Consider the following 11,069-nt stretch of genomic DNA (forward strand, 5'->3'; position numbering starts at 1 on the left):
AGTTTATTTGAACAGAAGTAGTATGTCTGTATTTCTTTCATGGTACTGCATCCACTATCCAGACATGGAGGAACCATTTTAAAAGTAGGTGGGCCCAAAGGCGCAACAGTCAAAGTCAGTCTAACTTCAACAGTCAAAGTAAATTGTTGCTTGAAATAATTATTTGAATACCTAATACTTGAAATCGTTTATACATTGTGTTTTCATGATTACCTTTTGTGCCAACAGGACAAAATTTTCCATTTTTGGGTCCGATTTGGCACAAAAAAAATACAAAATTGTTAAATTGCTCTAAAGTCTAAAGCGATGTAGGCTACTGTACACACAAATAAAAAGGCAACAATACACACACAGTTATAATACTACCTGGAAGTAATAATCTGCAGCATTATACACAATATACAGTACGCGCATATGTATTGATATCATTGTTTCAACCATAGAGAATAATTATATTGATTGCTCCACCAATCACACCCACACGTGCTGCCCATCAATAGTAGGCTCAACAGAAATGTTTGAAGATTGGACTTTATTATTGACCTATCAAAGATAATCAAACCAATGTGTATCAAATGAGTGAAGACCTTATTTTGGAACTCCCTCTCTGATTTGCCGGTTTCGCTACTTTTTCAAAGAAATTTGGCTTTCAAAAGTGGGTGGGCCAGGCCCACCTAGAAAATAAAGTAGGTGGGCCCAGGCAGTTCCTCCATGCCTGACTGTATCTCAATTTTTATTTACTTTTTTTCTAAATGCGCATGGTAACACTGAGCCGTTTCCTGTAATTTTTACCTTTCTGGGTATTTTATGACACCACAACCAAGTTTTTGAATGTGAGACTCTCAAAGTAAAAACTTTGGGAAACTGGTCACTTTTTGAATTTCTTTTGTGTTAAATCGCCCTTGCAAGTGTTGATTGTAAGCCTATTTTACAACCGACCAAAAAATGTTTTCTTTTTTCACTTTCTTTTCTGGGTTTGGTGGCTGTGCATTTTTAAGATAGTGTTTTCTAAACACTGTTTTATCGATGCACATTTTAAACCTCTTGGTTTCGTAATCTTTCCCTTTTGTAGGTGTCAAATTGGTGTGCTTACTTTATCGTTCTCTGCATGTTCGCGCCAGCAATGAAAAGCAAGTTGAATCGAATGAACATTGAACAATCAGCTCGGATTGTGAGGAGGCTGCATAAAACAAGAAGTATCTGCTTCAACAATTTTTTAATCCGCATTTCATCACATTTAACAAAAATACCATAAATTAGCGTTGCACACGACCATAATTTAAGGCACCAATGTGAACAAGGTTTCCATACATAAACAAAACACTGAAGACACAACCACTCCAACTCAACACAAAACTAAGCCAGCTGGCACAGTTCATCATTTTTACATTGATTCAATGTGTTGAAACAATGTAAAAACGACGGAATTTGCTGTCTGGGTATATTTCGAAACCGAGATAGCCTAACAATTGATCACTTCTATTCGGCCTCCAGCGTAAGGTAATAATAAAAGCAGCAGGAAACGCGGAAAAGCTTTGTCGAAAAACGCAGTTACCCATGAAATGGAAGTAAACTTTTACAACACTGTTCGTAAGTTATAATGGCTTCTGTTTGTAGAGTTATAAATCACAGCAAGCACAGCAAACAAAAACTCGTTGCATGAAAAATAAAGCCTCGTTAAAATACACAAAAGAATAGTAGGTCTACGTACTAGTAAGATAGCTTGAAAAGATACATACATTAGGCTGCTACGCAATTGGGCCACACAGAAGACTCCTACCAACAGCAACATACAACTCATAATCGAAAAGGGGTGATTTTGGCACATGTTATTTGCTCTAATTTTTCGATAAGACATGGGATAAGCATTATAAACAAGGCTGCAAACTAGTCATAGGATCATAAACAATGTTTCAATGGAAGGTGATCAATTAAAAACGAGCCTCCAGTTTAAATGTATTGCTCTTGTACCGTTGTCAAGAGTTTTAAGACGCGATTTTGTAAAAATATTTACTCAAGGATCATAATAGCCTATTCGGAATTGCACCAGGGTTGATCGGTTTAAACCGCCCGGTTAAAACCGGTTAAAACCTGGTTTAAACCGGGCAGTTTTGACCATCTATTGCTGGTCAAAACTGGTCAAAACCCCTTTAGTGTATGAATCAAGTTGCTTTTCAATTGAATTAAAAGTATTACCCTCCATGTTATTAGTAATGATGTTCAACTATATTTTGTGTTGATCAACATAACCTAAATGCTGGATTTGGAACAAAAAATATTCAACTTCTCTGTTTGTTTTTGATATTTCAATCAGTTGGTTATTTTAATTATTGAGAAAATTCAAATTCTAAAAATAAGTTTCTGATGAACCAAAAAATGCTTGGTAGAACGATGAACAATTTGCACAGCCAACTGAAGTACAAGAATTTATTCCAACAATTTTTTTATGAAAAACATTTGCCATCAAATTTTATCCAGTTAAAATAAAACAATGCGAATGCATATTCTAAGATGCTTTAAAAATTAAAGACATGATAGTTTATGATTCGTTCTTTGAAGCAAAGTACACGTCAAGCCAAGAAAGGATTATCGGAAAAGGAACAAGTTGTGATGCCTTATGCCTATCTACTTTATGTAAGTTAGAACACCTAAATTGAACAATTGGAATTAACAAGTCTCTCCAGTATATTCAAATGCTTCATTCACCAGTCAATTTCATCGTTTCCTTCTTCCTCACCTTCTCCCTCCTCCCTCACCTTCTACCATCTCCCTCACATTTTCAGTGATTTTCTGGCGAACACGATCAAGCAACTCATTACAGGGTTTTGACCAGTCAGGTCAGGGTTTTGACCAGTCAGGTAAGGGTTTTGACCAGTTTTGACCGGTTTAAACCTAGTTTTGACCGGTTAAAACCAGGTTTAAACCGCTTAGTGGTCAAAACCCAGTTTTGACCACTTAGAGATCAACCCTGAATTGCACGAATCAAGTAGGATTGGATATGGAAAACTCTAGGTTTTAAGTATAGTACCGTGTTATAAGAACGAAAATGAGGGTGGAATATTTTGTTCAGAACTCATAAGAATTTGCTGTCACAGTAAACGGTCATAAAAAACAATCAAGTTTGTTCTTAGTTCTAAATGCTTAAAATTTCAGGTGGATGCACCAATAACTTTGCAATCGGTCAACTCGAAAGTACCTTGTTCGCACGACACTTTGATTAAAAAAACATAAATATTACTGACCAAATTACAGTGCACAAAAACTCCAGTACGAATTGACATCAGAAACACTAATTTTGTTATTCACCACTCGTTGTACACTGTACGCTACGTACAATATTATGTCATATAAGCAGCATCGGAAAAAGCAAAAATGAGCAATAAAAAGTATAAAGCAAGGATTCTTAACATCGTCATGATAACAGCACTGGAAGATTGCTTCTGGCTGAGAAACTTAGAAAGTACTCAGACAGAAAATCAGTCGTTTTTACATTGATTCAACGTCTCCAGACGTCAAATCACTGTAAAAATTGACTGATTTGCAGTCTGGGTATAAACCTCTTAAAGCTAAAACAATCATAAATTTCTAATGAACTTAAGGGCAAGACGAATTAACAAAACGTTCGAAGCAATATCGTAAAAATGATGTCTTGAAACTTTATGCAAGTTTTTATAACGTGAAGAGAATCAACTTTCTCGACTTAGAATCACAAACGAACATATGCAAACCACACGGCAATATTCTAGACATTTATAAATTAATAACAGAAATTGAAGATCGGAAGGTTCACTGGAACTCATGTGGATTGTTTAAGTAACAAAGAGATGGAACAACTTGTAAAACTACAAGGGGTGACTTGCAGCTGTAGACAATGGACAACAAAGGACAATGCTTTGAACAATGGGCATAGTTGACGCCACAATGGATTGAATGCAAACTTATCTCATTATAACCAGTCTTAAATTTTCATGGTGTCGGCATATTTGGAGCTCTTCGATTCCACTACAACACCGCCTCTTATTTTGATAACACCGTTCAACAAAACGGCAATCAGGGCAGTAGCGCCCGTGCACAGGACGCTGTACCAATAAACAACTGGATAGTTGCCGAACCGATCCACCAATGAACCTGCAATATAATAGTTTTTTACTCAAAGTAAACAATAGCACTTTCAGCAGTCAGTGGAAAGCCTAGTGTCACGAACTACTTTATATGAGTCTGAGAGCATAGGCATTGAGCTATCACCAAGCGTGGTTTAATAAAACAGAGACTAAAATAATGCAGTTATACGAACAGCTTCCTCGTTTGGTCAGGCGAGTTTCTACTCAACCGTGTGCCACTTACCTTTCCACTGAGAACAGACCATATCACATCTTTTGTTTATCAAATAGAGCACAACCAGCATCCTCTTGGTGTGGCCCCAGCAAACGCTGCCGGCCTAAGTTGGCAAAAAGAACCTGAGACTCAAACGCAATGACGGCAATTTGATGATTACATACTTTCTTTGAATGTTTTAAAATCCTACACATACTGTTAGTAAAACACACTTCAGGCCTCTAAGCTCCTTCAGTTTTCCGGCGACCAACCATGGCCTACCAGAGCTTCTTCTCGGGGACCAAAATCTCGCGCTCGGCAGCCAAAATAAAAAGACCGTTAAGAAACTTGTGCTTTTGAAAATCTATTAATTGATATCGTGTTTATGCGCTCACTCTTGTTAGAACAACGCGAACAAGACCCTGAAACATATTTGCGTTCCCAAGTAGATTTAGAGCTAGTCTTCTATTTCCCATCGGCGAGGGAGAGACCGCCTTGTTTGTGAAAAAAAGATCGTGAATGGGGGGTGAAGAGAAAAATGTTTTTTTCGTACGAACGTGAGTGGACAAAAAAAGTTTCAAGTACCAACGCAGTAGAGAAATGTTGGCTTGTGGAAGTCGGCGACATAACATGACCTACCGGCACGGTAGTTTCGGAGGCCATTTAACGACTTCTCGGTGTCCATGGCCGCGAGCTTAGAGGCCTGCTCTTGCACTAACAACAAATTACATACCTGCAATAGGTCCACTGGTTAAGATTGAAAATGACCCGGATGCAAAAAAGTATCCATAGAAACGAGTAATATTTTTCACTCCCATCAAAGTTGGGACAGCAGTCACACAAGCGATGGAGAAAAGACCGAAGAAACATCCATGCAGAACAACATAGACGATCAGCATAGAGAAGTTGTAAGCATAAATCACAAGTAGTTGATTCATAGAAATCAAAGTTGCAATAACAGCAACGAAAAACATTAAGTTTTGAGATACTCGCTTGATGTGAGTTATTATTGCACCGCAGAGAGGTCGGCAAACAATGTCTCCAACTGATATCAAGGACAACAACAAAGCAGCATCATCACCACTATATCCTAGCGATTTTGTGTAAGGAACCAGATAGATGTTTGGGACGTAGGTTGATAAACAAGCCACAACATTTCCAAGCAGCAAGCAAATGGCAACCCAATACTTTTTAACAACATTGCAAATGCTTGTGTGAACAAGACCTTCATCAGCAGAATCATTCTTCTTCGGCGACTTTGTAATCGTCTTGATTTCAGCTGAACTACTTGATACAACTCTAATCGGCCTTATAAGTGCTCCAAGGACGCAGGTTTGTAAACCAAGGCCAGCCAGAATGAAGAACGAGCCTCTCCAGCCATAGACTTTGAGTAAGTAGTTGTTGAAATAAGGCATGACTGTAGCAAACACTGAAGAACCGCTCATCATTATCCCATTAACTAATGGTCTTAAACTGTCAAAATAAAGAGATATTTGAGAAGTACAAGATACAAATGCTAATCCATGACCAATGCCTGGAAATAAAATAAAAATGGCATCAACGCATAGTAGGTCTTGGTACATATAAAAAGCAATTCACGCACTAAAAATTGAACTCTTTACAAACGTTAAAGCAAATACTTCATCTTAAAGTCTTCAGATTGCAAATACTTCTACTCAGAAATTGTGTTTGTATTTTGCATTATAAGCTCTGCACTTTTTAATCAATTAATGTTCATGAAACAAAATCAAACCAACTCGGACGTGCTCCATCCTTGCATTCAATACTAAAATGGTCTTCATCACTACAGCACTGGAATATTGATAATTTTATAATATACATACTGTAGTGTAGATGATATACATACTGTAATTAAAACATTATCTATAGTTCTCGAATGTCTTTCAAACATTTGGATTAGACATAAATATCATGTGAATGGAATGAGTGAACATTAGAGCGGTTAAAAAAAGTGAAATTTCATTTGTTTTGATCCACCCTAGTGCACATGTTTGAAACGCTGTTAACGCTCTAAAATATTCAACAGCACTCAGTTGTTCTCAATTCTTGCATTACAATATATATAGTTTTGTTGCTGACCGGTCAACGATTTGCATACTTCATTTTTTTGACTTTGTGCTTATGTTTATTGTTTATACTAAAAACTAACTTGAGGTACGTACGCACAAAATCTTACATTACCTGTCATAAAACATCCAATATAAATAGGAAAAATTGTTGGAGAAAACACAGAAATCATTAAACCAATGCAAGCAAGCAGTCCTCCTAGAATAATAGTCATGCGAGCATCCAGCCATTTGGAAAGAAAATTGTTCAATAAACCTGAAAAATACACGTCTTGTTGCTTAAAATGAGAAACAAATTTGTAATAATGATATATAGAAAAGTTATTTGAGTAACCATACATACACACATCCCAAACCAAATTGAAAACTTTCTGACCGTCTGCACTAACTTTTATGAATTTATGACTCCAGCTTTATTTTGGCATGCCATTTAAACGTCTTTGCCGAGACAGAGTCGCGTGTTCTGGAGCGGTGTCAAACCCACATCCTTTTGAATGACATGCGTCAAGCAGACGTTTTTACTTAGTAACTAGCTGTAACTAAAGCATTTTTATGCACTTCTGTATTAATTTGGTGTTTGTCAGGAATTGTACTTTTAAAACAGGCTACAAGTTACCTGCAAGTCCAAGGGCTCCAAGAAATAATGATGAGATTGCTGATGTGTTGCTGTTGCTTGCATTGAACTCAAACTGAATGTCAAGATAATATATTCCAAGGCTTTTGCTTGTACCGAAGGCATTGCCCAATATGAAGAAAGAAGCCACCATTACAACCCAACCCCAACCACCATTGGGAGGCTTCTCATATCGTATAATTCCACTCACTGTTTTTACTTCTAAACTCATGACAGAGATTTACTTTTGTCACTTACTTTTAACAATATTTTCCCCTTGTGATGACACAAATGTAGCAATTAGCATCAATAGCATGTGTAAAAGTTTAAGAAAAATATTGATCGACGCCACCCGGATCAGGGTTGTAAAAAACCAGGGTCATTTTAATAAAACCTAGCCCGTCCCAGCTTCTATAAGCAAAAACAGGCTTTTAGGTTAAGAACCCAGGTTTTATCAGGTAAAAATAGTCAAAAAAATTGTTTTTGCAGAATTTGTTTGATTATTATTATTACGTCATATGCATTCATGTGAAAAATCATGCTCCTAGGCAGTGAGTTGCCGGTTGCTCAGCTTGCTAAATGTAAAGAATTTTATTCAAACATATATACAGAGGTGGGCAAAAAGTAGCGCCTCTCCCGCTACTTTGGAAAAAAAGTACTGCAGACGTTACTCCAACTAAAAAGTAGCGCCGCTACCGCTACTTTCACCAAAAAAGTAGCGTGCTATTGCCCACCTCTGCATATATATACATATATAGGCTACATTACCGTACTTTTTTTCTAGCAATAGTTGCAACAAAACCAATGCTAGAAAAGGTAATGTCTTGGTAGCTTAGTTGCTTAGTGCGTGGTAACTTCGTGAACAAAGAACATTCAAGATTAAGCGGCGCTGGTTCAACTCTCAGGGTGTGCACTGTGCACTTGAGCAATGCACATTAAGGACTGCTCTCCATTCAGCAGCATTTAATGGATGGAATAATTCCTCGGCAACAACATTTCAATAATGGGAAACTTCCCTAGAGCTGTCAATCTAGATGACCGAGACTGCGTCAGTGGTTCAAAGCCTCAACATGTCAACAAGAATGCAAAACTGCCAGGAATAAACTCTGTAAGAAGCTTTCCCATTCCAAGGATAAACATTCAATCAATCAATCCTGAAAAACACCCAAACTTTGCAGAATTTATTTGATAAGTTGTTGAAAATAAAACTTGAGCAACGCATTCTAAGGACTGCTCTCCATTCAGCGGCACCTTCTGCATGGAATAATTCCCTGGCAACAATCAGAAACTTCACACTGTCAATCTCGGTGACCAAACCTGTGTCAGTGGTTCAAAGCCACAAGTATGCAAAACTTCCAGAATTAAGCTCTCAAAGAAGCTTTCCCAGTAAAAAGATTCAATTAACCAATCAATCAACTCTTATCAGCTTGAAGAACAGCTTCTCTGCTTTTGTGGCCCTGCTAGTGCTAAACTGATATATCTAGGCTACGGCATAATTTTTCATTCAGGCACGTTTTAAACCTTTCAAGGTTTTGCCACCTTTTCCCGTTCATTAACGTGCTGGTAGGTCTATATCGATTTTTGTAGTTAGTATCTTTTTCGTCCCGGACGCGTTAATGACGAAAAATAAAATGATTGATTGATTGATTACTACATTTTGTTTTCACAATTCACAGCTGATTGGTACAAGCCAGAGCTTCCACAACATTTTTTTTCTCTTTTATTCTCCGGCTTAGAATCTACTCAAATATTTGGGGCATTTTTCATGATTTTGAAATACTAGAGTGAAAATATCACTTTGACTCTATTTTTAGAACATCTTATCCATGATAATTTTTGTAATCATTAACTTCGGAAAAAAATCTCATGTATTTCAAACCTTTGACAAACTCAAATCAAAACCAAATCAAGTTTCCTGGGTATAATGGGACTTCCGCAAGATGATGATGTTGTTTTTGCTAGTTTGTTTTATTTGTTTTTGTCATTGTTTTCATGTCGTCAAGTTATGGCCTATCTATTTTGTGAGTTGTGCAAGGCATGGTGCGTTGCGGTTGAAATGGCTTTGCCCGTGGTAGGATTTCTTTGTGGGGTTTTCTTTGCCTGCCTTGCTCTGCATTGCTATGAGCTAAACGCATCAAGACGTGTTCCCCTCACGACCATCAGCACTCTTGATAACGCACCATGGCCGATCTTCATAGCAACTGTCCATACAAATCTTAAATATATCAGCTAAAGCTATGTGGGCTAATAAAGCTATAGCCTAAATACATGTTTTTTATTTTTTTGTAACATTTCCTTTTTTTATTTTCCCTTTACATCTTAAATTTTTCTGAAGGTGTTGCGACCGTGCCTAATTTTTTTCAACTCAATAACTTACTTCGGTCACAAGCACGTTTTAACGTTCGCGTTTTGTCGCTTTTACCTTTTTCTCGACCTTTGCTATGTTGACGTGTATTGTTTTTGATATGATGGTCAGAAATAAAAACAACTGAACTGAACAGAACTGATTGTCAGACAAACGTTTTGAAATGCTTGTGTTTCTACATGTAAATAACCAGTGATGTACGCGCATACAAAAAATATTAACGCCGTCAGCGTTAACGCAAGCGTTCGAAAAACCACACGCCGTATGCGTCAACGCAACTTGTAAAAAAAGTTGACGGCGTCAGCGCATACACTAGTGTAAATTAATTTTGTTTTGTAGGTGCCAAACATTCACACGGTTTAAACCACTCGAAACAAACAAGTTTTATTTTGAATTTCCACGAAGAAACACAAGCATCTGAAAGTGTTCATCTGATATTTTGTTGTGTTTTGGTTCCAATATGTCTTTGCCCATTGAAAACATTTTTTCAACGGCAGCGCTGGAAGGTATTGGCGTGTTGTAGCGAAAAAAAGACATTAAAAAGTATGCGTTGACGCTATGCGCTAAAAAAACCGCCAAAACTTTACGGCGTAGCCTCAAGCGCAAACTATCCAAAAAAATGTGGCCGCAAACATTAGCGTAAACAAAAAGTCTACGCAGCACGTCTGCGGCGTAGAATTTGCGGCGTATAGGCCTACGTACATTTCTGTAAATAACAAAAAAGCTAAGCAACTAATTACAATAGACCGATCCATCGCCTAGCAACGCTCAGCCAATCAGAGCGAAGGAGAGCAAGCTATCTTTCCAAGCCCACTATCTAGCATTGCTTTTATGCAGTTTCCGTCACATTTATGCTGTGATTTTTTAGAAGTAGAATTTTCTTCTGCGGTACTTGCAGGTTTGACAGCAAATACCTATTTGAGATGTCTTAAAAAACTTAAAATCGTAAACCTGCTGCAAATAGTGCTTTCTAAGACACAGTTTAACTGGGTTGTCAGAGCCATGCAGTGTTATCAATGGTTTAAATAGTTGATCATATTTTTATTGAAGAAGTTATATAGCCTGGATGGTGTGCTGTGCTGCAACTGCTACGTTGTTTGTTTGAGTTGTTACAATTCACTGGAGTGAAAAATTAATCTATAGGCCAAATCTTTTAAATGAAACCCATTTCTTAGCCTGCAAAGAGTCAAAAGTGGCTGATTTTCCAAAGACAATTTCAAACATTTTTCTTTGCATTCTTTGTATTTAATGGCACTTGTGGCATTTTACATCAAAAAATCAAACAGGGTTTTAAATTGCACGTGACTTAAACCAGTATAGGCCTAATATGCAAACAATTCACTAACAGGAGAATTAAAAATGGATCTTACACTAAAAAATGACCCTTCTTGCAATTGTAGCAAAAGAAGAGATTGTGATTCATGTTGCAGTTTTAGAGCACAAAGTTCTTCTTTCAAAGCTTGATTTTCAGTTATCAGCTTGCATGATTCTGCAATGAATAGCATAGCCTGTAAACTATGGTTGTTTAAATTCAATGGTTGCATAAGACAAAAAAAATGAACTGAAACATATAATACCAATGGTAGCCTAGAAGCCTACCGTAAGCTACCAGTAGCCTAATTAATTCATACAAATCAAGACATAAACCGTAGCCCAACCCATTGCAAAATGACTAAATGAGATGTCATGG

General features: G+C 37.2%; 1 protein-coding gene across 1 annotated transcript; it reads right to left on the reverse strand.

Annotated features, from left to right (window-relative positions):
- Positions 1-1,207: 1,207 nt before the first annotated feature.
- LOC145775454 (monocarboxylate transporter 2-like) lies at positions 1,208-7,282 on the reverse strand. The gene is made up of 4 exons (XM_082586752.1): positions 7,018-7,282; positions 6,517-6,657; positions 5,048-5,848; positions 1,208-4,128 (listed from the first exon to the last, which is right to left on the reverse strand). Exons 1-4 carry the CDS (start codon positions 7,244-7,246, stop codon positions 3,959-3,961), a joined length of 1,341 nt encoding a protein of 446 aa, XP_082442878.1. The 5' UTR covers positions 7,247-7,282; the 3' UTR covers positions 1,208-3,958.
- Positions 7,283-11,069: the final 3,787 nt, after the last annotated feature.

The sequence above is a fragment of the Aplidium turbinatum genome, chromosome 8 (genome assembly GCF_918807975.1).
Source record: "Aplidium turbinatum chromosome 8, kaAplTurb1.1, whole genome shotgun sequence".
Lineage (NCBI taxonomy): Eukaryota > Metazoa > Chordata > Ascidiacea > Aplousobranchia > Polyclinidae > Aplidium > Aplidium turbinatum.

What these genes read in the sequence shown, in the direction of transcription:
- LOC145775454 (XM_082586752.1), bottom strand. Translation starts at nt 7,246, where the DNA reads ATGAGTTTAGAAGTAAAAACAGTGAGTGGAATTATACGATATGAGAAG. An exon ending in TGGAGCCCTTGGACTTGCAG is followed by an intron (nt 6,658 to 7,017) that starts GTAACTTGTAGC and finishes TGTATTTTTCAG; the next exon opens with GTTTATTGAACAATTTTCTT. An exon ending in TATTGGATGTTTTATGACAG is followed by an intron (nt 5,849 to 6,516) that starts GTAATGTAAGAT and finishes TTTTATTTCCAG; the next exon opens with GCATTGGTCATGGATTAGCA.